Source organism: Panicum hallii, chromosome 4 (genome assembly GCF_002211085.1).
Source record: "Panicum hallii strain FIL2 chromosome 4, PHallii_v3.1, whole genome shotgun sequence".
Taxonomy (NCBI): domain Eukaryota; kingdom Viridiplantae; phylum Streptophyta; class Magnoliopsida; order Poales; family Poaceae; genus Panicum; species Panicum hallii.
In genome coordinates this window covers 52,390,881-52,418,611 of record NC_038045.1, presented here as the reverse complement: position 1 = coordinate 52,418,611, position 27,731 = coordinate 52,390,881, and the positions used below count along the sequence as shown (strand labels likewise).

Here is a 27,731-nt window from a genome sequence, read left to right as displayed (position 1 = left end):
AAACAAGTTATCTCGTTTTGAAAAGACCCACCAATGCAATTAATTAAGCCCAGGCTAGGGAACCCGACCTACCTTCATACGCAATATACATGCACATTTTCCAGATAATGACGTGGATAATAAATATAATTTAGACTAAGACTGGTACACTCACATCTGATCTGCCTGTTCATATTTCCTAAGCACTTTATTATGTCTTTATTATATATATATATATTTTTCAACACGTCCAAAAAATGTTATAATACTAAATTAGAAGCACGTACTTTAGGCAGTCTACATAGACAACAATACCTAGTTTTTGTCAAACATTATGACGGCCTAAATTTAGATTTCATCTCGCAAGTAAACATTAATGGCAAGTCGCGTGCCAATGCAACTGAATAGTCGCACTTGCATTGGGTGTGGAAAATGAAACTTGGTTTAGTTTATGTCGTCACAAGCTAATCATTACACATATCCTCCTTGCCAAAGGCAAAACGAGGGGAAAAAACTAAAAAACAAATTCAAAACATTGAAAGTGAGTATACGTGCAGCATGTCTTTCTGTCGTTCTTTCTCTGTACATCGCTAACTGCAGTGGGTATATATAGTCAAACCACCTTTTTTTTCCTATCAACAAACAAACTTCATTCACATCTCCGACGAAGTGTGCAACCAATCCAAGAAACTGTCTCTCCATGCATGCATTCAGCTTTTTAACTTCATCTCCTACGAAAGGTATGTGTCATCTACTCATCTCTTCATTCTCACATCAGCTGCTGCTGATCATTCGGGTTGTTCAACCATGACATTTGCCTGCATGCATCAAAGAAATTCAAGAACGAAAACGGTTAATCAGAGGCAAATTTATTAGCAAAAGTCTAGCTGCTGATAATAAATACTAGAATATCATATCCTTAAAAATTTAACAAGATTAGCTACGAGGGAAAAAAAAACAGTTTGATAGGAGAGCTGCTAGCTACTCACTCTAGCAAGTCCTTCCAACTGTCGCTGCTGAATTCATCGTCGAGGTTGAGGTTCTCCAGCCCCTCGAACGGGCTCGACGCCGGCGTGTCCTCGCAAGGCGTCGACGTGCCGCCGTCATTGCACTCCTTGGCCGCTACCAAAGGCGGCGCCATCGCTGCCGTCATATTGCTCCCACTGGCCCCGCTGTGGCCGAGCTCCGTCGAGCTGAGGCCGTCCCCGGCGCCGAAGCTGCTGAGCAGCCCGGAGAAGGAGGACATCGCCGGTAGCGTCGCGGCCGGCACGCTGGTCAACGCCGGCAGGTTGAGCAGGCCGTCGTACTGGGCCGACCTGGTGCCCTGCTGGTCAACGCCGGCGGGCTGGCTGACGCTGACCCCTCCATTGGTGGCGGCGAGGAGGGCCATGAGGTCGACGCTGGGCGCGGCGGGAGGGGTGGCGAGCGCGCGGAGGAGGCCCTGGAGGAGCTGGTACTTGGCGGCGTCGGCCTGGAGGCGGAGGGCGTTGATGTCCCAGCAGGTGGCCGTCTGCGCGGCGGCGAGCAGGTTGGGGATGCCGGCGAGGAGGTTGAGGTCGGTGCGCGGGCGGTGCGTGACGGGGTCGATGCCCATGCTGAGGAGCTTCTTGCGGAGGTGCGTGTTCCAGTAGTTCTTGATCTCGTTGTCCGTCCTGCCGGGCAGCTTGGTCGCGATGGACGACCACCTGTTGTACATCCGCCATGATCGAAGAGCTAGCTTAGTTGATCGAGCTCATCGCGGCGACATGGTTATTATTAGCTGGCAAGGACAAGAAAAATTAAATCAAGGTACTTGTTGCCGAGGATGGAGTGGAGGTGGATGATGAGCTTCTCCTCTTCGTCGGTGAAGCGGCCGCGCTTGATGTCCGGGCGGAGGTAGTTGGTCCAGCGGAGGCGGCAGCTCTTGCCGCAGCGGTTAAGCCCGGCGAGCTTGGGGAGGCGGCGCCAGCTGCCGTGGCCGTTGTCCTTGATGTAGTCGACCAGCAGCTTGTCCTCCTCGGGCGTCCAGGGGCCCTTCTTCACGCCGGCGTCCTGGTCGCAGCACGGTGACCTCCCCATTGCTTGCTTGCTAGCTAGCTTGCTTGCTCGGTGTGTGTGGTGGGAGAGGAAGATGGATGGGGTTTTTTTAGCAAGGGAAAGCTGTGGGATCCGACTCCGATCCGTTGGGGTTGATAGCAGTAGCAGGGGCCAGGGGGGGTTTTATAGAGGTTTAGGTGGTGGTGGTGCATGGCCATGGCGGCAGCCGGCCAAAAAGCAAGTCTTTGTGTGCGGGAGACGCACGCAGCTTCCTGCTGCTACTGCTAGTCTCTCTCTCTCTCTCTCTCTCTCTCTCTCTCTCTCTCTCTCTCTCTCTCTCTCTAGCCTGGCTGCTTAGTTTCTCTCTCCTCGGAGCTGATGAGTGCTGACTTGGGAGCTGAGCTGGGTATGTATAGCTTCATTAATTAGTCTAATACTAAGACGTCGTCGTTAATAAGCTAAGATCCGAGGGTGATTATTTGTTAATGCCTAGCCTGCTGCTTCATTAGGCTTGCTTAATAGGCGTGCATATACTAGTCTAGTTAGATTAGATATGGCACTGTGTTTTCTTGTGTTTAAATTTGTAATGGTCCTTACGTACTACATACCATTATTGTTTCTGCCTCTAGCTAGCTGGGGGCGTCCTGCACATATCATGCTCTACGTTGGCAGCAACAGTACAGCCTCAGCCTAATTAATACTTGTATACTCTCATCAGGACTGGAACTAAACTAGAAGCTTCCTTCAATCTCCATGCATGCATGCACAAATAAATAATGCATGCCATCTCTCGATCTCAGCTCTACGTATACACACAGACACAGGTATAATGGTATATAGTATATATGTATGTACGTATGCACCCATGCATGCACTGTCTGCATATATACACATGGTATACCTATGTGTACGTTTTCCTTCTAATCACATTGTATATATGTATATATATACACACACACACGTGTGTGTATATGTACACATATATACGTCCTATTCTAAGGTATTTCAAAATCACCTCTATTTCTTAAATATATTATAATTATATCTTAGTACCCGTATATAAAAATTAGTATATGCACATACATACTACATACTGTATGTATGATAGATACGTTCTAGGTTATGATGAGATACATATGCATGTGGGAGTAGCTATAAATACGTGTGCAATGAATTATATAACGTGAAAAAAATGAGGGATGGAACAGGAGAGACGGCACGCGTGGGCAGGGGGCAGAGGAGAGTTAGGTTCGCGCGGGCTGCCACGTGCCAGGCAGGGTCCCCAACAAGGAGGGGTAGCTTCCGCCTGGCGGCAAAGCAAAGCGTTTGTGTGTGTCACACGCACGCCCACGCAATTTTAGTTGGTGATCTCACTTTGCTACATAACATGACATGACATGACCCAACGAAGAGAAGAGGCTACGGCTAGGGGCCCACCTAGGGTAGGGTAGCCCACTTGTGGATTGTGTACGTGCTCCCCATTGGCCCAACTGGCCTTAATTAGTTTGCATGAGGGCCCTGCTGGTTAACCAACACCTTTTTTAGTAGAATAATTCGATTCATGCGTACGTACGGTTGACCTGCACCATTACTTGTGTATATCTTGGTCATCTATCTCTCTGACTTACTTTTTATTGTCTGCATGTTTTGAGACTGCCCTTAGCAATCTGACCTTTGGTCTTTGGAGTGATTAATATCATTCAATTCTTTTGTCCATCAATATCCTTTTTGGTCGAGACGTTTTCAATGTGGCCCTATAATCCGTGACACCTTACTTTTTGACCGACCAAAAATTTTGCACAACGCATGCAGCATTATATTGTAAATTTCCTTTTAGCATATGGTGCTTGCTTTATTTCTCATATTAGTTAGATTGCCTTCTGGCACGAAAGCTGATTAGCTGGACAATGTTCTTATAACATGCTGAACAATGGACAAGTGTCACTTCCAGCAAGACCTCCAAGACGTGGCTGGCCGGACTCAACGCAGACGAGTCTCAGGACGCACGCACCGGCACCGCCTCAGCACACCCGCAGCGCAAGCCATTTTCAAAAGATTAGTTGTGCAATTGGAGTGATCCTGTGGTCCTAATAGAAGTCCTGTGTACATGCATACCAGTTTGGTCGCCAGAAATTCACAAGCGAAAAGGAATATTGGTCAGAATCTTCAAGATGTGCACATCAAAAATACTGTAGCCCATCACTGTGTAATAATGCAGGCATGCATAAGCTAGCAATAAGAAACAACATATAGTACTCAGGATATCGACTGCAGACACTGATTATATGTTCAATAATAATTAATAGAATCAGTTGGTACATATTTATTTCAGGTATGCTTGTGCAGGATATTCATTGCAAATAGCTTTCCTATTATTAAGCACTTATACGAACTGTACCTATACTCTGGTGGTTTAGCTGCACATCACAATGCTTCAGGGTTTTTTGTTTTCTCTCTGTACATATCATTTTTTTTATTTTCCTTTTGCTTGATTTCTTTTTTTGAACCGAAGAACACCAACAACACGGTTAAGTAGTTAATCTTTCACCAAACATACACCTACTTTCACTTGCATAGAGGAGAGATGGCGTGGTAAAATTGCATGCTTTGAGGTTTGAATTAGAACAAATATAGATAAAATATATACATATACATCACAGGAAGCTTCCTTTGTCTGCCTAGCATGCTGTTCTCATCCTTGACTAATACTGACAGAGTTCTAGCTAAGCAAAAGGAGGCTCAGAATCGCATATGCCAGAGCTTTTGAATGTTTGAACTGCAATGAAGAGGAGAAATCAGAACAGAGTGCAAATTTCACTAGGTCTGCTGCATACAGCCATATAGCTCCATCCAATATGTTCCATGGACGACCGTCCCTTAGCTTGTACTCTGTGTATGTCCTGATCGAACTAACCAGCCAATATTTCTAGATATGGGCTCAACATTACTAAGCCACAAGCAGAGGTACAAAGTGGAAAGAAAATCTAGCATATGGTAGTATGCATTAGATACATATGATCCTTGTACAAATTGACACGCTTATTAGAACCCAGAAAGACGATACATTTGCACCCAATACGATTCTTCCCTCCTATATATATATATATGACTTCATCATCACCAGACACCAATGTGGTTACAACCAAAACGGTTATGGTGGGTGGATGAGCATGCATACTCATGTACTTGTGTAGAAGTTTCAGCTTGCATCCAGCCAGGTTTTCAGAAAGTGTGAACCAATCATGCTGCCTGTAGTGTGATCTATGTGCTTGAATAGTATATATGTACATATATCAATAGATTGCGTTCCATATCATATTGGTCGTCATGAGCATCACTGTCACTGCCAACACATGGGCTTTTAAATCTGGAGCATCTGTCCTGATTTCAATTAGCATTGCTGCAAGAAGCAGCATAATTGGTTAGGCTTCCCTTCAACTTAACTACATGATTTTTATAATTGCCTTCCCCGTTTAACATAGCTATGTTATATCATTTGGTGAGATTTCCAACTTGGAATTTTGAGTCGGTAAATATTTCACCCTGCAGGTTTATGATGGAGGGGATGTATACTTATTACAGTCATGTTCAGAAGAAGTTACTCAATGTCAGCATTTTATTTGTGTAACGAGATGGATGGGAGGACTCTATTAGTGTAGCTTTTTGCCAAAAAAACATTGATCACTTTCCTTATTTGAGAAAGAAACATATATATGGGAGACAATAGTTTCCAATATTCATATTACATTTTACATGGATATTCATTTAATAGTTACTTTTTTAATGATGTTTGCAGATGTGACAGATAGAAACTTTGTTTTATTTTTTGGTAGCTTCAGCAAGTAATCTAGCTCATGGATGAATTGGCAAGCATGCCACAGTAGAATTTAGATATTCAAGTACCTAGCTAGTGACCAAGAGTAGATATCAGGACACAAGACACCTAGATATTACTTTTCAGCAACTTTTATGAAACAAATCCATGTTATAGAAGTATTATTGTTAGTGCAGAATCTATACCATAGTATATATACAGTAATATACTGAAACCTTCTGAGAGATAATGAAACATCCTAGACAATATTGTAACAGCACCTACAAATTATGTTTATAGTAATCTGAGATATGATTGCAGACTCAAGAATACAAGATGAACATTTCATTGGTCAGATGTCTATTGTAAAGTTTCTCTTATTTATGTTCATTCTGTGCTTGAGCAAGAGCTTGGCAGTCTAGAAGGGTTACTTGTTCCCATAAGAATATCCGGTACCCACATCTTGTACTACCCTAGGTTCATCAATGAAGCAATCGTTTTCAGCTCATCATTAATGTGTACCACAGGAAGCAACAATATTGCAAATGTGACAGAACAGCTTTTCTATGCTGTATCATACACCACTGGCAATTCTTATCTTTGAATGTTCCTTTTCTGCTCCATCATTGGGCAAAATTATTTTTCTGCTTTTGAATCATAACCAAAAGTACACATAAACATAAACAAAGAAAAAGCTTTTACCAGATTTCGTAATCAACTTTGAGGGGAAAACACATTTTCATTGAGGTATTATGAAGCTTGAAAAAAAATCAGCAGCAATGATTATGTCACTTCTTTATTTTCTTCAATTGCAAGAACTAGCTAGGCAATATAAGGCTGCATCTTGAAAGCCTGATAGGGTAATTAACTTTATTTTCTTCGGTTGCAAGAATTAAGCAATCTAAGGCTGCATCTTGAATGCCTGATAGGGTAATTAACTAGTGCTGGACGCGATGAGTTTTAGAAGCAATCACGGATCCGAGTTCCAAACGATTAACCAATGGAAACATGCATGCAAGAGGATTCCTTGGATACGTAAACAGTTGCACAGCGTTAGGGGATCATTAACTTAATAAGGTTCTTAGCCTAGCTAGTTTAATGCAACCTTACATATAAAGTGACTTCTCATATCTTCCATATGATGGGTGCATTGAGAGTTATGCTGGACCAACAGGGAGACACATTAGTTAACTGCAACTTGATGAGTATGTTATAATGTAGTAGTTAGTAAACAGAATCTGGTAAAGAAATGGGACCAAATCTTTGCATGATCCAATTGTCCACCGCATGTCACCGTTAGGCAACCTGTATCTAGTTGTTGCAATTTGGTGTGGCTTCTGTCAAAGACTCAAAGTTTCTACGTAGATGTTAATCGGCACATCACGTGTATCACCACGCATACATGTTAAACAATCCCAGTTTAGAGCATACTTGTCATCTCTTAATGAAAATTGGGGCATTGATCAACTAGGTTTTGTTTTTTACTTGCAGAACAATCTGACTAAACAATAGTTGGAGGGTACACTGTCCTATTGCAGACGTGTAGAAAGCCATCAATAGGATATGATAATATGAGCCAGTCAACAACGACTGTTGGAGACTGAATTCCCTGCTCCTGCCCTTGGTCTGTTCTTCGTGTTGACATCACCAATTACATAGGATGAGCATTTTGCTTGTTCAATGGGAAACACATCAGATGCCAATATGTCATCACGTATCAGTAAAATGTATATGTTACTATCGCTGTTTACATGCTTCCTTTTCCCCTCCTAAAGAAGATATATCGCGGGTTACAGATAACTCGATCAAGATGCATTATTTGATTTGGATTAGATATGGATCTTGCTGAAAAGATAGTTGCATAAATAAGATCAACTTTGACTATAAGGGCAGATGCAGTTCATTTCCTCTTCAGATGTTCAACTTGCAGTGCACAGGCTGGTCTCCATGGTGTCACGGTGTAGTAATAAACCGACAAGTGCTGTGACCTGAAACCTCTGTAATCTTAGTGTTTACGACAATTTGTAATTGTCGCATAATCTAAACTAGGAAGTTAGGAGAAGCCGGGCTCTGTTGCATGGGTGCATGCATCTGATGACTTCACCTTGCTGAAACCGGGGGCGCCATGATGTTTGCCGCATCCGGTCGCAGCTCGGTCCATGTTCGTGCAAAGCTAACAAGACTCTGTAGATTATCAGCAGAATTTTCCACAATTGCATAGATTTTGCGTACGAGGTTTGGATTCTCATTGCCGGTTTTACATCATCAGATAGCAATGTTATTTGAAAATTTTCATTGAGTAGGTTACCTCTTATGGACATGGAGATGGACACACATCTGTGCTGCTACAACATTTTTCCCTAATGGACAGCGAGATGTCATTGGTTCCGTTCAGGGGTAAATTTCAGTTAAGAGCAATTTTCTTCTGCGCATGCCAAGTCAACATTGATGCTTGTGCGTGCAGATGAAGAAAAAAAAACTGTGGTGGTGAAATGACCATTCCTGAACCACTTTGTCTGGGAGCATGTCTGTACTATTGGCAGCAACTGTTGTTTAGAAATAGTAGCAGAGGAGTAGTTCAGTCTGGTGTAGGAAACTGTTTGAATCCTGAACCTCTGTGCCTGTGTCTGTACCTGAAAACAAGCACAAGCTATTGGATTCTGCAATTCCATACTTACAAGTGGCAACAGTGTGAATCTGAAATGTTCCTGCACACCTTCAGGGGCGCCAAAAGAATACATGCAGCTTGTTATACAGTACTTTGTATGCCCTGTCTTGGGTTATTTGCACTAATGGAACTAATCATGTGCAGAATAGTAATTTCACTTGTCTTCTTGTTGTCTTTGTGATTTAATGACATGATTGTGGCTGTAGGAACAAGATCAGAATGATATATGTGGTTTCTTGCTAAACCCATCTGAGCAGCTAACTCTCCGTGAGACTACTACAGATTATAGTCCCCAAATCCAGGCAGCAGGTAGTTAACTCTTGTACACCTTTTGTGTGACCAAACTTTTGTCACTGAGGTTAAAAATAATCTTTGTGTGATATCATTTTTTTTGTCACCGTGACTTTCTTCCATCCTTCTTAAGAGTTCCAAATAACCGGGAGGTTGTTACTTGCCGAGGATGACACTTAGTTACTTAATTGAATTTGTTATATAACTGTGATTACTTCAGCATGATCAATCACGTGTGCTAGGCAGATGATGAGAAGAAAACAATGAATGAAGTCATACTAATAAGAGATGTCAAATAAGAGACATGAAACTAACAAGAGCAGTGATTGACTTCAGAAAATTAAAACGTCGACTGAACTGAAATATATCCAATGAACAATCATGTGCCTTCGAATATTTTTCTTTTCAATCCTAATTAGTTGAGACCATGTAATCCTGCACGAATACATTAGATATCTAACCAATCTAGCAAGCAGGATTGCAGGAACAACACTTCTTTTAGGGAGAAGACGACTATGGAGTCAAAGGCATAGCTGAGAAGCATGGGAGAGCCATGAGCAGTGGGCATGACAGTGATGCGCACATCCATGAGACCATGACTGACTAGTAACAGTGCCTGGTTCCTGCTGGGGCACACAGAGCACAACTAGGAGCTTGAAATGCAGTTCAAGCTTGTCGGTATTTTGAGTTTGAAAGTTCAGTGATGCATTCGATTAGTGAGTTGATGGTGACTAGGGACATATACAGAGGGCCAGTAGGAAGATAGATAGCCTGTTGATTGCTGATTAGGCAAATGGAGAAGAAGGGTGATTTCTGATTTGGAGGAGACACAAAACCAAACGTTGTGGAGTAGCTTGCTGTTCTTTTTGGGTTTGGAAGGTCAGTGGTGCACAAGATTAGTGACTTGATGGTGACTGGGGGCATAGTACAGAGGGCCCGTAGGAAGATAGATAGCTTGTTGATTGTTGGTTAGGCCAATGGAGAAGAAGAGGGTCCGAAGAACACATGGTGATTGCTGATTAGTAGGAGACACAAAGCCAAACTCTCTGAAGTAGCTGGCAGCACCAGTAGCTGCTGATGGCATTTGTGTCGCTTGGCAAGGGATGTTTTGAGCTGAGCTTGACTTTGAGCTGAGCTTGACTTGAGGCACATGGTGATTGGTGGTGAGGCTTCTGTGGAGTGACAGACTGACCAACAAAACAGCATCAATGTCTCCGAAAGCCTGATATCATCATGATTTATGACTGTCAAAAATCTGCTGCATAAAACAGATTACAGAATCTCCTGTATAAGAAAAGTGAGAGCATGCCTGGGACGGAACGGCTCTGGAGACTGATTAAAAAAAGAGCAGTTAAAATCTAAAAAAAAAAATGCGCCGTTGCCGGGGATCGAACCCGGGTCACCCGCGTGACAGGCGGGAATACTCACCACTATACTACAACGACCTTGTTGTTACGCTTAGTAGCAAGGCCGAATAGAAGACTGCACCTAATCGACGTCCCAAACCGCCGAGCTATAAAGTTTGAATACACTTTCATGAATCCAATGTGAATTGCCATTAAGCAAAGCCGGCAAGTCGAGAACACGTTCATTCAGCAGTCAGCAGGGGACACCCAATTGACCCAACTTTCTGGAAACACCACCACCGTATTATTATTCCCACCAGTTCATCACAAGTTCATTTGAATCTCAACCAGAACCAGCCTGAACATGGATTCATATAAGCTAAATGCATTGGTATCACCATACTTTCCTGGTCTACGAAAACAAAAATTCCTGCAGTGCGAAATTTAACACATGGAACGATGAACATATGGCAGGAGGCCTGATCTGTTCTGTATCTATGTTTTACATCCACCAATAATACAACACGCCGAGGGAGGCACATAAGACCAAAGCCAAAGAATCATTGAATGGGCGTATACGAGTGCCCCCCAGAAGAAGGCCCTGAAGTCTTGTGCTGCTCCTCAGCAGCCATCTTCTCCTTGGTCATTGTCCCAACATCCGTGGCGGCCTTGGCAACTTTGTTGAACGCGTTGGTGACCCACGATGCGCCGGTGAAGACGTACCTGTTCTTCATGATGGCCGATCCAGCGCTGCTCACCTTCTGCTCGGCAGCAGCGAAAGCAGACTTGGTCTTGTCAGAGACCTGGAACTTCTGGTCCATCTCCTTCACCTTCTCACTCACCATGGAAGTGCCTGTGGTGATCTTCTCGCTCAGGCCGATTTTCTTGTCAATGGAGGCCACCTTGGCACCAGCTGTGGATGTGAAGCCGTGCTTCTCGTCGAAAGCTTTGGCCTTGCCAACCGCGTCTTTGCCTAGGACAAAACCCTTAGCAAGCATAGTGCTGACGACATCCTCAGCCTTGTGGACAACGTTGTTGTCTCCACCAACTGGAACTCTGGTTCCACTCTGACAACAGAATATAATGTTCAGTACATGTTAACCACAACATTTAACAGGCGAATGTTTGCAATTGTTCCTACATAACCGCTAAAATAAAGAATTCCTTTAGTCACTAAAAATACAATTCTGGGCAAACCATGAAATTAGCTCTGGTGCACAAAAAGTGCACTAGATAATTCTTGAAGGGGGCAGCAACTGCATGCCAAGTAGATGAACATATGCAGTGCACCATTAGACTGAATGCTTAGCAATACTGAATGAATTCTAGTTTGACACCTAATTGGTATCCCTTCAAATTGACCTAATAGAAGTACAGACACTAACTAATGGAATGTAAATGAAAATGGCATAGGTTCAGCTTGCCAATGCCCAATGCAACTAGAACTTGCGATTGTAGTCCGTTGCACCTATTCATTTGATTTGTAGTTAATAAGCAGGCGTGTGCCAATGCCCCTACATACAGCAAACTACAGTGGTGTGGTTTTGACGAATCAAAGCAAAAAATCAGTTACTCGTATATAAATACTGCATAATTGCATCCTATGTTCAGTTCAGGATACAACTTCACATAACCGATGTAACAGTAAGAAGGTGAGCATATCATACCATTGGTGGAGCAGAGGCAGTAGGGGGTGGCTGATATTCTGGAGCAGGTGCAATGATGACAGAAAGATCAACTATTGTGGCACCCTGTGACAATGAAGTAGAATGGCATTGATGTAAGTATTGTAGGAGCAGAAAACAATATATTGCTAGGACAACAAGGTCCTATGCAAATTACAAATGCTGCTAAAAGGGCTCACTTTCTTTTAGGGAAAAAAAAGATCAATGATAAACTTTCATTTCTGAGGAAAGCATGTTGTGGGAGCTATATGGTGATCAACCATCATCAGCAAACATAAAGATAAGTGGACTTCAAATTCAGGAATGGTGACAGAAAGTGGGTTTAGAAAACATAGCACATATCAAAATGGTGATGCTTCCACTGAGATTTTAAGATAGCATCTGAAACATCAGACGCCACGACTTGATATATGCATGTTGCAACAAAGAAACTAGAAGTTCAATTAAGGCCAAAGGAGTGGAGCGAACAATAGAGGACAAAGTGGGAGTAAGAGGTCATAATTGTTCCAACAAGGCCTTCAATTACTCACCGAAAGGAGAAATGCAGTCTCTGCACCTTGTGCATCTTTGAAAGTCACATATGCAACTTGAGACCACTCATCACCACTGCCAAAAAAAGAGAGGTAAACAAGCTAATCAGGATGGTAGTTTTTAAAGCCTATATGGGCATGAAAAGAGAAGAAGTAATCTAGTTGGGTGAACATTGCAAATTTTACGAACCTTTGCATCTCCACATGTTCAATATCTCCTGAAAAGGAAAAGAACTCCTTAATGTCTTGTACAGTTGCACTAAGTGAGACATTGGTGACCTTCACTGTCCTCACCTGCAGCAAATAAAGCATAAATATGAGTTTCGCAAGGAGCGCTGATGAATATGAAGCAAAGAATCGACAGTAATTGAGATAAATGCACATTGTTTTCCCTTAACATTTAACTTTTCTATAATTTAAGCACAAGCTTTTGCACTCAAATATATGTCAACCATGCTGAAAATGTGAAAATCAGACAATAAGCATTAAATGGCATAGGTGGAAGAGCTTATATCATCTAAAAAAGCTTAGTAAATCTTAAAAAGCTTTTAAGGTTTTGAGCTAGGTTCATCAAGTATGCCAGCTTGTGGCGCATAAAACACGCATAGACTTCTTCATGACTGGATGGGAATAACGCTTATGTGATGCCCAATAAACCGTGATGACTGTCCAAGCATTCTGCACTAATTTACGCAGAGGCTTATAATGGTACGACACCTAATACTAGCATAAACATGGGTACATATTATTTCATCAAGCAGCCTGGCACCATTAATCCCAACCAAGCATTTGTTGATCCAGAATCCATACACACAGTCATTCATTCAAGGCATAAAACCTGAGAGATTGCGAGACAAAATTGCTGGTGAACAGCCTACCATCTTCTCAGAATGCTTTTGCAATTGCAGAACCTGATATATACTAGAACGAAAGCGAGTCCTAAAACTTGGTACAAATCACTATTCATGGATATCAACTAGTAAACCCACTTGCAGGAACCCTCTTGACAAATCCCACAACATTTGGCGCCTACGAGTTCAGCGATCTCGAGTTGCATAGGCACATAGGAGTGTGCCTACGCTGCAGTCACGCCCAGATCCAACCAAACCCTAGCACCAGCAAACTGCTTCCGCGAAGCAACAACGAACTCAGCCCACCAACCACGAGGCGGGTGGGACGCGACTGTTGACTGGAACAAAGTTCTCACGGACGCTACCTTGCCCCACGCTCCCGCTCCAGCACGGCCGGATCCAGCGCCACCAGGCAGCCAACCAAAAGGATTTGACGAGAGAGGGAGGGAGAGGACGCGTGTGACTCACCGGCGCTGACACTGGGACCTCCGCCGCCGCCGTCGCCATGGTTGGGGAGCCTGAGTAGACGGTGACTAGGGGTCGGACTTGGGGTGCTAATAATACTAATAGGAGGCTAGAATGGAGGAATGAAGACTAGCAGCAGTAGTAGTAGTAGACGACGACGACGACGACTTGGGTGCGAAGGCAGCAGAAACGGCAACGAAGAAGCCAAGAGATCAAGACAAAAGCCCTATTCTCTTCTCTTCTCTTCTCTTTGGACAAAAAAAAAAAAAAAGAGAGAAAGCATGTTCCAGGACATTTCTTTTCGCAAAACATTTCCAAACGACGTTTTTTCCGTAGGCTCACTCCTCTGTAGTAGAAATATAGCACATAAGTATCTCTCTCGTATGGCTAACAGTAATATACAAATATATTCCGTATATAATTATAGATAGATTTGTGTCTAAATTATGATTATTAGAACAGAATTCAATTCTAAGGTCCAAACGGGAGTTTTTAACTCGATCTCCTGGAAAAGAAGCAGACGTTGACTCGATCAATGGAACACCGGAGAGATGGAAAGTACTAGGAATTAAGACTCCGAATTAAGGCTCGGACTTTGACTTGATGTTGCATCCTGAAGAAAGCTCTGTCCAACATCTCATCTGAGAGCTTTTCAGGAACCTCTCCGATAACACAACATAATACCGCTTCATTTTCCAGTATGACTGCACGAGGCCACACTGCTCTTCACATCGCAGTGAATTTGCAATCTGATGTTCTGAGATGAGCTACTCCAAACAAACAACCTGATGAGCTAGCTTCTTGCAGGGATGATCAGACGGCGCAGAACGAAAGGGGCAAACAAGCAAAACACCAAAAGCTCCTGAATCTCTCGTGATCTCCTCTGCTGACGCACGCAACGACTGTCCCTGTACTACTGCTAAACTACAGCCACAGAAGCAGCGGTTTCTAGTCCACGATGACGAGGGGCTCGTCGGAGGTGGCGCCCTTGGAGGTGATCTCCTCCGGCAGGCCGCCGCGGAGCACCTGCACCCGGAACACCACCTCCCCATCGCCCTCACTTCCAGTACTCCCGGCAGCGGCCGCGGTGAGCTCGAAGACGCAGGCGTCCCCGACCCGTAGCGCGTTGTCGAGGGCGAAGTCCCTCCACGCCGCGTCGATCTTCTTGCACTTGAGGTCGCCGCAATAACTCGCCGCCCACGACCGGCCGCGGCAGAGGAGCACCGCGGGGACGCGCGCCTCCGGGAGGTGGCGGTGCAGACGAGCCGGGATGACCTGAGCACAAGCAAGAGGGGACACCAGGCGGGCATTGGTCAGTAGAGGAAGCGAGAACACTCTTGCCGTGCAGTTCAGTGAGAGCTGCCTGAATTATGCATGTGTGGTCGTCTCCGTACGAACCAGCTGGAACTGCTTCTGGACCTGACTCTTGGACATGACGGTGGTGAAGAAGGGGTGGTCGCCGGAGAGCGGGGTGACCTCCCAGTCGTCTGGAGCCGGCGGTGGCAGCGGCGGCGAGCGCTCCTGCTCCTCGCAGGGCTCCACCTTTGGCTTGATGCCGCCGGCCTGAAGCTCCAGCTTGGTGCAGCCATCGGGATCCGGCTGATGCTTCTTCCATGGGAAGCCAGGGATCTCCATCTGGATAAGCTGCGATTTCAAGCCAGGGGTCTCCATGGATATACAGTGGCTTGAGAAAGGAAATATTTGCAGTACACAGATGCAGCAGTACCTGAGCAGGGAGAGGAGGGTCAGGCTCTTGCTTCAGTGGGCGCTGACTGAGCCAGAGACCAAGCCAAGCCTCATGACCCTTCTACTTCCAGCCGACCAGCCCATCTCATAAAGGAGAGAGCCAACCAACCACTAGACAAGAATTGATAGTGTGTTCAGAGAGGATTCTGAATCCCTGATGGCTTCCCATGCCCTCAAGGCTGACAATGCTTCCGAAGCAGCATCACACTGCATTCACATCGAACATGTTCGCAACGCAAGCAGATCGCATAAGCTTCAACTAACCCCACGAGGATTCCAGTTCTCCCCAGCATTTTATTTCCGCACGAAAGGTATGCCTCGCAAATTATTCTACAAAATTCCACACCATGGCTCGACCAGAATTTTGTACAGGTAAGAATGTAAAACCTCACATACAGAACCCCTCCAAAAGTAATCATACAGCCTAATTGTATTGTATCCTACTTGTATTGTGCATCAAAGCAAGGGGGGGGGGGGGGGGGGGATCTTGGATTCATGAGCATATTCAGTTTCTGCCGGCCGGGAAACAGCATGGAGAGGCAGTTGGAGTTCCTAAAGATCAGAGATGCGTTTCCCACAGATGAAATCCACCAATTTGGTGACTGCCACGTCCAGTGCTGCTGTCACGGAGATCAGGTTATTCAGAAACTCTTCTGCTGTTGGCTTGTCCCCATCCACAATATCAGTCACGGCTTTCACAAAGATTGCTGGAGTTGAGAACATGTCCGCAACGTATGCCACAGCTGCTCCCTGTAAAGGTAAACGAGGCAAAATTAAACCACTTTCAGACTTCAAATTTTGGATTACACTGTTACCAAGTGAAGATGAAGCAGGCAAAGTAGATAGAAAGCAATATAGGAGTAGTCGCCTCCTGCACTTCATACTGAACACCAGTGCACTTAACACGATTGCTCTATGCTGATTACAAAACTTTACATCATGTATTATTTGAAAAGATCTCAGCAACAACTAAAACTGGCCCATTTTTCTGGTGTATGCCAGTATTCATAAAGCTGATTGCCTGAGAAGAAGTGCATACCTCCATATCCTTGATTGTAGCATCATTGCTCAGTATAGCCTCCTCATCCTGGGGAGACATATCAAGAGAATCCCCAGTCGACAACTTGCCAAGCTGAAATGAAGGAAACTTTCAGTAAGACAACAGGTGCTACAATTGTTGTCCATAGATTGGTACAAGCTCAAAAGTTCGCAAATGGAACTACAAATTTATCGCAGAAATTATACCCACTAAAAGGAAATAGGAAAAGGCATGCAACTCTAAGCACGAAATGGAAGAAAAAAGCTCAGCAGTTTGACAGCAGGAGATAGCTACAGCTCACCTTGAAATTGAGTTCATTCAAGATATTTGGGGCTGCAAAAGTTTTCCGTGCTCCAATTCCATACATGTCAAAAACCTATGCATACACACCAATAGGTCCATATTAGTATGGCTGAAGTTTAAAGAAATAATGACAAAAGAACAATAATAGCTAAAGAAGAAATCACACTTAAAATAAAAAATGAATATATAATTATAGCACAATCTTTAGCAAGTGGTATACATGAAATATCTAAAAGTGATTAATCATGATGAAGATCAAGGAACACGGATAAGCTGGAGCAAAGAAGATCATGAATATTTGTTAGATCAAACTAGTCATATTGTTTGGCTCATAAATGACCTGCTCATCTCTATGAATAAAATGGATGTAACCCCAGCTCAACACATGTATTAGAAATGTGAGACAATACTCACAGGTATTGGTATCCTCCTGTCATGGAATGCAACATCTGATGCTAGGAAGACATCTTTAACGCTTGCTCCTTTGGCCTGCAAAAAAGAAATCCAATTTTCAAACATTTGAAAAACCAGAACATAGACAGCAAGATCAGCAAAGTTCTAGTACATACCTTGAAGCCACCAGCAGTGCCAGCATTAATGATAAGGTCTGGCTTCAATGCTTGAATGGAAGCATAAGTCACAAGAGCTGCTGATACAGTACCAACACTGTCAACTCCTGCAAGGATGCAGTTCTTGGTAAGAAATCAAGTCGATTGACACAGAATTGTCTCAAAGAGAATTACATTACATGGACTAAAGAAAGGAAGACAATGAACTATTATCAATGGAAGCTCTTAGTCAACTAAAATACTATAATCTACTTGAGGGGGGAAGCTAATTTGACAACCAAGTAAAGGAAATGTGAAACCATCCAGAAGTTACCAAAAACAGCATCCTTTCCAGGCATGACAAGGTCAAGGTGGAGGTCTTTGTAGATGCCATAGAACCTAGTCCATGGGGCACCTTTAGGAAATCTGCGAGGTACAATATAACAAAAAAATAGTGTTAGCTTCATGGTATCATTCAGGCAGTATGTACTGTGATAATGGATGCCATCTCAATTCCACCACAGAAAGGCATATTTACTTTTAGTGAAACCAGGTAACAGCCATATGCTGACACCTGATTTCCGCATAGCAGACTTAACAGAGGAACTGTATGAACTGGAGAGCTACGAGTATGAGCAGAATACAGAGCACAGAATGCAATGAAGCTAGAGAGCATTATACTAGTAACATTTTGTTAGCTCCAGCAACGGTCTGCATTCTTGTACAGAATGGCATAGTTGCTACTAACCGTGTGGTGAACCATGCTGAATGAACACCGGCACTTAATCGGTACAATTTTCATAGCTCATTCTGGTGACGCAACGATCTGCTCGCATCCACAAATCTAAATCAGAGACGAAAATATCCAGAGATACTAGTACCTCCTATCCTATCCAGGATGCAGCAAAAGGGGCAAAGAAAATTCCTGCTACGGTACGAGATCGCCCTGTTCGCCACGCAGCAAAAGGGTCAAAAAAGGAAACCCTGCTACGGTTCGAAATCGCCCTTATCGCACTCAGAGCAGAGCACGAGACGTACGCAGATGAGTAAAACCGAGAGAGAGAGAGAGAGAGAGAGAGAGAGAGAGAGGAGAAGGGGGGCACCGACATGGATTCGCGGGCGGGCGCCTCGACGAGCTTGAACTTGTTGACGAGCGGCATCGCCTCCTTCTCCATCGCTGCAACAAAACCCGAGCAAAAAAGCAAGCAGCCGCGGAGTGAGCGAAACGAGGAAGGGACTGAGCAGCCGTAGGAAATGGAAGGGGATGGAGCGGGCGGGGGCACGAATTATTACCCATGACGATGAGGACCCTGGAGATCGCGCCGGCCCCGGGAGCGGCGGCGTCTGGCTGCTCGGACGACGGCGGCGGCGCCATGGCCGGGGGCTTGAACCCTAGGAGTGGGAGTGCCCCGGCGGCAAGGCGACTCGTGGCTGACAGGTGGGGCTCGAGCCGGTTCCGAACGAGAGGCGCAGCAGCGGCGAGCCGGTTCGCATTTCTCTTATAGACCGGCCGTCTGGTGGGGTCGGGCCGGGTCCAACGCTGCGGGCGGCCTGACTGGCGCCGCCAGCCGGCTGACGCTCGGGGGCCCTTGGATTCCTAGCGGCATGGAAAATGCACCATGTAATACTGTTTCTTTTTCTTTCCAGAAAACAAATCTATGGCATACCTTGGATTCTTTTAGATCTCCGCCACGGCGGCAGGGGACAACGCTGCTGAGAGCGGCCGGGCTCACCCTGTCCCCAACGGTGCCCTCTCAACCATTCCGTACTCTCTATATATAGAGAACATTCCGTTCTCTGTTGCTCCAGCAGCGTTCTCTAAAATAGTACTCTAAAATAGAGAACGCTACATGTTTCCTTTATATATAGAGATTCTCTCTCCTTTTCTCTATTTTTTCTTTACGTTTTAAACACTAAATTAAATAAAAATAAAATATGCCCATAGCATTTGAGGTATGATAAATACGTACGTACAAAAATTTGGAACAAAATACGTTTCTAATATAGGGTTTAATGTATAGAGAACGAAATTTAGAGAACGTTGTTGGAGAAAAATGAGATATAGAGAAGAGAATCTTGTAGAGAATTTTGTAAATGAAGGATATAGAGAATGATGGTTGAAGATAGCCTCAGCTGGCCGCATAAAGATTCCACGAGTTGTGCCGCATGCATGTATGGTTGAGCTCCGTATGCTTGATGGGCTCTCTTTCATCTGGGTTTCCTTTTCGGAAAAAAAAATCTTTTTAACTCCATGAATTTTGGGACGAGTCCGCGCCTCGGACAATGAAACCGTCCGCCCGTGCTTCTTAGACTCGCGATAACGGACACGCTCCTTTTCTTTTATGTTTATTTTAGCTGAATCTTTAAAAAAATTATAGTAAATAAAAAATTGATAAAATAAAAAATTCAATTTTGTTGGACTCCACGTGAGTAGATCTATGCATTGAACATATGATATGATATAATTTAGTAAAAATGTTTTGTTGTACTTTTAGACTGTAATTAATTCATAGCTACAGTTTTTGTGGTTCAATTATGGTGAAATTTTTATAGTGAACTAATCATTATATGCTTGAGGTGTAGTAAACATTTCGTGCTTATTTGATCATTTTTGCTTGAGCAACTAAATTCCAAGATTCTTCAATTGCTCAAGCATAAATGATCCAACGAGCGTGAATCTTTTACTACAGCTCAAGCATATAATAATTATTCCACCATAGAACTTTCACCACAATTGGACCACAAAAATTGTAGTTATGAATTAATTAAAAAAATATATCTAAAATTACAATAAAACAGTTTTACTAAATTATATCATATCATACGTTCACTGCATAAATCTACTCGTGTGGAGTTCAAAAAATTAGATTTTTCATTTTATAATTTTTTTAATTTACTATGATTTTTTAAAGATTCAACCAAAATAAATATAAAAAAAGAGAAAACCACTGTAATAAACCAGCTAGGGGGAGCTCAGATGGACGGTTTTATTATTTAGAGAGGAAACACGGATTCATCTCAAAGTTCAGGAGGAGAGAGTGAGAGCACGCAAGGCCAAGCCAATAGGGCATCAGCTCCTTGCATTGGGTTCCTTGTTCATCGTCACTGCTGCCACTTGTAAAATGAAGCACGCGGATCACGCCCCCCATCCATCGCATCGAATAGCATGCACCAACCCTCCCTCCCTCTTCTCTGCCGTGGTACCGACACACCACGAGGTCCACGACGGACCGTCCCTCTGCCTGCAGCTCCGACGCACCCTTCTTAGCACGCAGCAGGCAGACAAGACGCCCACTAGCTAGGCCACTAATAACAAGCTCCGGCCAGCCATGGCCATGGCGCTCATCTCCGCCTCCGGCGCAGCGACCCCGCTTCAGGTCCTGCTCTTCGCGCTGCTGCTCGTGGCCTCGGCCTCGGCCTTGCCGGCGCAGCAGCCGGACATGGACCGCGCGCGCTGGCAGGTGGACAGGGTCAACCGGCGAGGCCCCTCCCTCGGCCTCGTCATGTCCTACGTCGACGAGGCCACCGCGCTACAGGCCTCCGGCTACTTCACGCCCTGGCGCGTCCTCCCGTTCGTTGACCTCTACGGTAAATCTCGGCCGTCCGTTTGCCAATCCGCACGCTGACCTGTCAGTCATCTCTTCCGTACGTGCATGCCTCACTGTTCTGTTCCCAGTTGACTTTTCCGGTGCCGTTTTCCAGCACCTGGTAGCGACCTGCAAGGTAAACTCAGATACTGGTGTACCTGCATATAACGAAAGTCCAACATTGAGGATATTAAGCAAAATTCAAAACCTACTTGAAGTCTGAAGCTCTGAGGATGCTACCCATAAAATGCAAACTAGCTTCATCTGCACTAAACTGAAAGGCCAAAAGTTTCTTAAAGATAGATGCTTGCAGACATTACATGTACAATTTCCCTGTCCTGGACAAAAGCATAAACAAGAACTGATGAGCACGGCACTAGCAGAACTAACTCATGGGCTCATCAGAACTGTGTCGCCTTAATATGTTGCCTCAAGAGAAGAGAAATAAGTGCACAAGGAAAAAAAAACATACTACTTGCCCTCAGATCGCAAGCATATTAAGTGTTGTGTTCACTTCCAAATCATAAGGCATTGTTCCACATAGTCATTGAGTATGCATTTATATCTTATTGGTCTTTCATTAATACAACCTGACCTACTAGGATGTTTCAGGACGACGTTTTCACATCGGCAGCATTCGAGGTGTGAATGTTATACACGCACTGACAGGACAACGCAGGGTACTCAAATTCAAGCCCACTCAGCATTTACATTCTGCATATCTTTACCTTCATGCTTACCTGTTACCATTACCTCTTTGTTTTCCAGTTGAATGCAGCTGTCACTGTACAGACTCTCATGGATGTCTTTAGCGTGTCTGGCATTGTTCATTACGGCACAGCAGGGAGTTCTAATGATTCCATGTCGTTTGGCGACGTCAGTGTCCCCAAGCTTGTTGCTTACACAGGTGCCTGGACATGGAAGGTACCCATCCAACTTCTTTAACCCACCATAAGATGTAATGCTGCACCTGCACATAGAGATGCAAAGTTATTGGAATCTAATCAAATCTCATCCATAATCTAGTGAAAGAAATATTACTGTGACAGCTAACTCAAAATGCTCATCAAAATTTTGTGTGCTACACTAATCAAATCAAATCCCATCAGCTGCGGGTAGGCAACATCTCAATGAGGAATATGATGTATAATTTATAAATACAATTACAAACTCAAACTAGTTTGTGCACGGTTCAGCAAACTCAGCCCCTTAGCATGATTTCTGGTATTCTGATCATTGCAGAAGTTCAGATCACCAAAAGAGTCATCAGCAGAACTCAGCTTTGGAGAATATAACATCCCAAATGGAGGAGAGAACCTGCTAGGATCTCTGAAATTCAGAAACGAGGAGCTATACTCTGTGGGTAAGCCTATGGAAGAAGTTTTCTGGCTACCTGTAGATTCAGCATGGTTCAAAGTTGCAGAACAACTCAAGGTGAGTGATGCAAAATATATCAGTAGCATGACTGTACAACAAATATGTTTTTGTGCATGGCTAATCACAACATACTAATTGTGAAATTTCTGCAGGTCAAACTTGAAAGATGCAATGACACTTTCTGCTTACCTACAACTCCACAAGTTGTCTATGGGCTTAAAGGAGCATCAGCCGACATGTTTCTTGACAATGCAGAGTACAGGAAGTTCCTTTTCAGAGAATTTGGGGTGTCAACAGTAGATGAGGAGAGCGCAGCAGTGGTGATGGTGAGTTTTAATATATCATTCTCTTAGATTTCATTTATATGCTTGCCAATATTTGCACTACAACATTCTAAGGCAATCATGTTAACTAAGAATTACCTTATTAATTCAACAGACAACAACATCTCCTGGTGTACCTGTGATTGTATTCCGTGGCGTATCTGATTTGGCTGGTGGGGAACCAACATGGTCATCAACAAGCCTGATGAACCTAGCATCTATTAATGCATTAAAAGTGGCAGTGGAGTTCATCGGAATGGTTGGCAAGCAGAAGTCAATAGAATCAGTACAAAGGAGTAATAACTGAAAAAAAGGATGATTGCCATGCTCATCCATTACCACTCCAAAATAATTCTACATTAATAATTGGAAGTTACCCTCAGAATGATACGGAATCTTGAGGCTTCAAGTCCTATGTCCCCTCAAATAAACATATATAAATGTTTGGGATGTATAGCCACATTGTAACCACGCCTGTGGCCATGATTTTCTAGTGTAATTTTGATGACGATGGAACAAAATGGTGAGCCAGATGTTTCATTTTTTATTAGTAGAATACCATTGATGTAATCATGTAATATTGATTATTTTTATAAAGAATCATCGACTTGGTCACTAGAAGACAACACACAATCCTCACCCAGTAGTAAAAAAGAAGATTCATTTATTCAGTTATCAGTACTTATCTCATCATGTACATTTGGTTTCAAACAAGGCATGACAATGAATAGCAATGTCCTCGAGACAATAGCTTCCATTTGCACTAATTCTGTACGAAGTAAAAAAGAACTTTTGTTTTATAATGTATTAAGGACCAACCCAGACAGACAGAAATCTACAGCTATGCAGTCTGCACTAGGTCCCCTGAAATGGTGAAGTGACCATAAGAGCTACTCGATACTTCATTAGCTCAGCCAAGTGGCATCAACATAAAGGGCAGCTACACGGTCTATACCAGAACATGGTATACACTCATCAGGATTTCATTGACAGTCCTAAATGTCTGACAATCACACTGGTATAGAGAATGCTGTGATCAAAACATGATTTGTTCCACAGATAGTTAGCTTTACCTGCTAGTCTAGTTTAGTATTCTTAGTTTTAAACCAGCTCCATGAGGTCCCTAATCTGAAAATGCATATTCAGACAACCTTCAACATTTCACTACCAATAGTCTCCACATGAACATGTACCATCCTTGAAATGGTGAAATCGTTGAATATCTCTCATGATTATTTCCCGTCCTGTCACCAGAGATATTAACTTGGTCGCATTATGACAGTCGTTACAAATTCGAAGGTTCTTCTTTATCTGAATTGTTGTTCCAGGGGCTGTTCGAATGAGCCCATATGCAATTGCAAGCTTCTCACTGTGAGTGTTAAGCAGCTGTGCCTTGACATCCTCTTCTACATCATGAATTGAATCAGTGTCTGGCACATAGCCCACAGCTTTGATCTCTTCTATCAGCTTAGCCAGCCTTGCATATATTTCCTTTGCTTGCTGGTGATTTGTGCTTCCAGAGTAGAAGGTATGGACCTCATTTTTTAGCTGAATAATACTCCATCCAGGAGTCTTCTGGAGGCCTTTCTTCTCCATGGCAGTCCTCACCCGTGCAACGTCCTTCCACTTAGAAGCATTTGCATAAATGTTTGCCAAGAGGACATGATACACCCCCTCCTCTGGCCCCAGCTCAAAGATCTTCTGTGCTGATTCTTCCGCCAATTCCACATTCTTGTGCAACTTGCAAGCACCTAGCATTGCACCATACACACTAATGCCAGGTTGTATAGGCATGTCTTTTATAAATGACCATGCTTCATCTAACTTCCCAGCTCGCCCAAGAAGATCCACCATGGTGCCATAGTGCTCCATCCCAGGTTCAAGCCCATAGTCCTCCTTCATGCTAGCAAAATATCTCCGTCCTTGGTCAACCAAACCAGCGTGACTGCATGCCGCAAGGACCGAGAGGAATGTTGTCTCGTTGGGCAAATTGCCAGTGACCTTCATCTCTTCAAACAGCTCGACTGCAACCTTGCCAAAACCATGTGAGCCATACCCATGGATCATCGCGTTCCAGGTGATAACATGCCTCTGCCTTGCAGAATCGAAGAGCCGTCTAGCCATGGTGACACGCCCACATTTAGAGTACATGTCAATAAGGGCTGTGAGGACATAGATGTCCTGGTCTAGGTGGTGCTTGATTGAATATCCATGGATCCATCTTGCCTGCAGAGGATCTGAAATCTCCGCAACCGCAGGAATCACGCTGACAAGAGTGAACGAATCAGGTTTCACATTTTCCAACTGCATAGTAGAGAAAAGCCTCACTGCGTCCTCAGAGCATCCATTCTGCGAGAAGCCAAGGATCATGGCATTCCACGAGATCCGTGTCTTTTTGTTGCCCAGTTCATTGAAAACCTGGGCAGCAAGGTCAGTCCTCTTGCACTTGGAGTACGTGGTGATAAGGGCGTTCATCACCGACACATTTGACTTGAGGCCGATCCTCACAAGTAGCTCATGAACATGTCTCGCCTCATCAAGATGTCCAAGCTCTCCGCACGCTTGCAGTGCTGCCAGTATGGTCGCATCCGTCACATCCACACCCTCCTTAACCATCCTCTTGAACAGAGCCAGCGCCTCCGTGGCGTTGCCGCTCTGGGCGTACCCATCGATCATGGCGTTCCAGGACACAGAGTTCCTGACCGGCATCCAATCGAAGACAGCCCTCGCTGCCTCGATCGCTCCGCACTTGCAGTACGCGTCAAGAATCGCCGTGGAGACGTTCACGAGCTCATCAAGCTCGGCGCGGAGCGCGAACGCGTGGACTTGCCTGCACGCGCGGAGCGCCCGGGCGCTGGCGCAGGCTGGCAGCACGGACACGAGCGTGACGGAGTCGGGCCGCTCCCCGTCCTCCTCCTGCATCCGGACGACCATCTCCATGGCGGCCTCGGGGAGGCCGTTCCGCGCGTAGCCGGCGACGAGCGCGTTCCAGGCGACGCGGTCCCTGGCGGGCATCCGGTCGAACACCATGCGCGCGTCGGTGGGGTGGCGGCACTTGGCGTACATGTTGGCGAGGGCGGTGGCGGCGAGGGACTCGGAGGCGAGCCCCCGCGCGGCGAGCTGCGCGTGGACGGCGCGGCCCGTGGCGAGGTCGGCGCGCGCCGCGCAGAGCTTGAGGAGCGCGGTGAAGGTGCGGAGGACGGGGCGCGCGGCCGCGGGGGCGGAGGGCATGGCGGCGAAGGCGGCGAGCGCGCCCGGGAGGTCGGAGCGCGCCGCCGCCGCCCTCAGGCGCGCGTGCGGGTCGGCGGCATGCGAGGGGGTGGGAGGAGACGGCGGGAGGGAGGCGGTGGCGCGGCAGCACAGCATCGGGCGGGAGTAGCGCTAGCCGCTAGCTGCCCCCATCCAAACCAACTGGATGGATCTACGGCCCATCTATCCATGTGCTACATATACCAGTCTGCAAATGCAACCCACGCAACAATTTGTTCTTTTTTGCAAGGGATTAGTACTGGACCTGCCCGGGCTGTAGCACCCGAGGCTGCTTCTGTTCCCTGTGTGTACTTGATCTCTTCACTTTTTTTGTTCGGCTATCCCTCCATAGGGAGCCCAACAAATTCAGCAAGGCAGCCCACAAGTTTAGTGCTTGTGCAGCGTTAATTTAGTGCTTGATTCAACAGTTGAGATCACTTTAAGAGGAAGCATAAAGCACAAGAAAAACCCTAGCCTCCTTTCACCCTAGCTCTGGACGTCACTGGAGAGAGAGGGGGTGAGCAGAACACACAACACAACTTGAGAGAAGAGAGGAAAGAAGAATAAGAAGGAGATCTGCCCAGATTTGATGGTTCTGAATCGATTTGCTTCAAATCGGTGATTGGAGATTCAAACATGTTTGGATTTGCACCAAACTTGGTGAGCTCATTCTACGCTATCAGATTTGAGAGTGGTTTCGTCAGTTCGGGTGACTGCAGATTCAGCACAGAGCAGTTTCGGTAGATGATCAGTTTGGATGGTGAAACGGTGTCCAATTGAGCTGGAAGGAACTTTGTCACTAGCCAGGGGACTCGTATATCTACTTGCCTACCAAAATGTGTGCACAGTAAACCTGTGATTTGTGAGATATGAACTGATTATCGAAGAGGATAAAATCTGTGACTTCTCTATTTGACAGTTGTCATACCTCTTGCTAGAAAGTTGTGGTTGTTATAGTTGTTGCCAAATTGCATCACGGTGAATGTGTTGCTGCTGGTGTAATCCTATAGAGGTAACAATTTGTTAATTATAGTGGAAGCTTGGAGTGGACTTATTAGTCCTATGGATTTTTACTCCTCACCTTCGGGAGATTTTTCCACGTAAATCGTTGTGTCTTTTGTGCATATGATTGTTATTATTCTGCTGCAATCTATTATTGGTAGACATTCTTCTCAATATTCATCACAAGATGAGGGATTGATTAGTGCATTTGTATCCTTGTGGATGGGGTAGCCTTCAACCATCTCCGGCTTCCATGAAGCCACCTCACGTCCTCCCCAAGGCCATTGTAAGGCTTCAACATGCGACCTGCTTGCAAGCCTCGAGACAGAAAGAGCTCCTGGTGACCTTCGCCTCCAAATCAACAGCACGAACGGAGTTAATGAATCAGCTTCAACATCTTCGACACCCCGTATACCTACAATGCCACTCTAGGAAGGGGAACGCTCAACCGCTTTGGCGCAATTGTGCGCCACAACTAACCCGGCTCTGATCCAATATGTGGGTTTCTTGTGGTCGCCATGATTTTAGCATCCCGAGTCCAAATAAGGTGATTGATATGTCTTGACGAGGGCTTCGTCATCATTGATTTGACCTCATCTTGGTGCCTTTTCAAGTGAGTCTTTATGTCTTCAGCTAGCTACATCAAGCCAAACATATCGAGATATGACCTTATCATTGTTCATAACCTGAAAACATACTATAGGCACACAAAAACTTGCAGACTAATGAACGTGTCTAGTTTGGTTATTTTCAACACAATCCTTGTATTATTGTCTTTGTTCCTCATCACTCCGCGCTCTATTGTCATTTCCGCTTGAATGAACTCACACAGGTGGTACTGTAAAGCATTTATATTGCCTGAATTCATTTGTAATCGATCCTACTGAGCTTTTGCCCAAGGAGCTTGATGAT

General features: G+C 44.8%; 6 protein-coding genes and 1 non-coding gene across 12 annotated transcripts; 1 reads left to right on the top strand and 6 right to left on the bottom strand.

Moving 5' to 3' along the window:
- Positions 1 to 398: 398 nt before the first annotated feature.
- Positions 399 to 2,133, bottom strand: LOC112889448 (transcription factor MYB93-like). The gene is made up of 3 exons (XM_025956094.1): positions 1,772 to 2,133; positions 969 to 1,664; positions 399 to 797 (listed from the first exon to the last, which is right to left on the bottom strand). Exons 1-3 carry the CDS (start codon positions 2,035 to 2,037, stop codon positions 749 to 751), a joined length of 1,011 nt encoding a protein of 336 aa, XP_025811879.1. The 5' UTR covers positions 2,038 to 2,133; the 3' UTR covers positions 399 to 748.
- An 8,008-nt stretch (positions 2,134 to 10,141) lies between these two features.
- TRNAD-GUC lies at positions 10,142 to 10,213 on the bottom strand. Its single transcript has one exon. It is a non-coding gene; the product is annotated as a tRNA-Asp (tRNA).
- A 172-nt stretch (positions 10,214 to 10,385) lies between these two features.
- On the bottom strand, positions 10,386 to 13,835 carry LOC112888967 (binding partner of ACD11 1-like). The gene is made up of 5 exons (XM_025955409.1): positions 13,649 to 13,835; positions 12,520 to 12,623; positions 12,330 to 12,405; positions 11,782 to 11,865; positions 10,386 to 11,181 (listed from the first exon to the last, which is right to left on the bottom strand). The coding sequence occupies exons 1-5, from the start codon at positions 13,685 to 13,687 to the stop codon at positions 10,675 to 10,677; spliced, it is 810 nt and encodes a 269-aa protein (XP_025811194.1). The 5' UTR covers positions 13,688 to 13,835; the 3' UTR covers positions 10,386 to 10,674.
- A 478-nt stretch (positions 13,836 to 14,313) lies between these two features.
- On the bottom strand, positions 14,314 to 15,511 carry LOC112888969 (B3 domain-containing protein Os06g0112300-like). 3 transcript variants are annotated; one of them, XM_025955413.1, is made up of 3 exons: positions 15,372 to 15,511; positions 15,044 to 15,280; positions 14,314 to 14,920 (listed from the first exon to the last, which is right to left on the bottom strand). In XM_025955413.1, exons 2-3 carry the CDS (start codon positions 15,278 to 15,280, stop codon positions 14,594 to 14,596), a joined length of 564 nt encoding a protein of 187 aa, XP_025811198.1. In that variant the 5' UTR covers positions 15,372 to 15,511; the 3' UTR covers positions 14,314 to 14,593. The 3 variants fall into 3 exon arrangements, with proteins under 3 accessions (XP_025811198.1, XP_025811197.1, XP_025811196.1); XM_025955412.1 differs by having other exon boundaries at positions 15,044 to 15,289; positions 15,372 to 15,493; XM_025955411.1 differs by having other exon boundaries at positions 15,044 to 15,493.
- A 134-nt stretch (positions 15,512 to 15,645) lies between these two features.
- LOC112888968 (5'-methylthioadenosine/S-adenosylhomocysteine nucleosidase 2-like) lies at positions 15,646 to 18,762 on the bottom strand. Its single transcript, XM_025955410.1, has 8 exons — positions 18,575 to 18,762; positions 18,389 to 18,458; positions 17,616 to 17,707; positions 17,303 to 17,409; positions 17,148 to 17,222; positions 16,732 to 16,806; positions 16,431 to 16,523; positions 15,646 to 16,141 (listed from the first exon to the last, which is right to left on the bottom strand). Exons 1-8 carry the CDS (start codon positions 18,654 to 18,656, stop codon positions 15,944 to 15,946), a joined length of 792 nt encoding a protein of 263 aa, XP_025811195.1. The 5' UTR covers positions 18,657 to 18,762; the 3' UTR covers positions 15,646 to 15,943.
- Positions 18,763 to 20,254: 1,492 nt separating this feature from the next.
- Positions 20,255 to 26,073, bottom strand: LOC112889526 (pentatricopeptide repeat-containing protein At1g11290, chloroplastic). Of its 4 annotated transcripts, none has more exons than XM_025956215.1 (3): positions 23,642 to 26,073; positions 21,609 to 21,838; positions 20,255 to 21,026 (listed from the first exon to the last, which is right to left on the bottom strand). In XM_025956215.1, exon 1 carries the CDS (start codon positions 25,932 to 25,934, stop codon positions 23,733 to 23,735), a length of 2,202 nt encoding a protein of 733 aa, XP_025812000.1. In that variant the 5' UTR covers positions 25,935 to 26,073; the 3' UTR covers positions 20,255 to 21,026; positions 21,609 to 21,838; positions 23,642 to 23,732. The 4 variants fall into 4 exon arrangements, with proteins under 4 accessions (XP_025812000.1, XP_025812002.1, XP_025812001.1 ...); XM_025956217.1 differs by having other exon boundaries at positions 20,255 to 20,997; XM_025956216.1 differs by having other exon boundaries at positions 21,622 to 21,838.
- On the top strand, positions 20,611 to 23,194 carry LOC112889528 (bark storage protein B-like). Its single transcript, XM_025956220.1, has 6 exons — positions 20,611 to 20,869; positions 21,481 to 21,548; positions 21,637 to 21,792; positions 22,111 to 22,302; positions 22,398 to 22,571; positions 22,684 to 23,194. Exons 1-6 carry the CDS (start codon positions 20,611 to 20,613, stop codon positions 22,873 to 22,875), a joined length of 1,041 nt encoding a protein of 346 aa, XP_025812005.1. The 3' UTR covers positions 22,876 to 23,194.
- Positions 26,074 to 27,731: the final 1,658 nt, after the last annotated feature.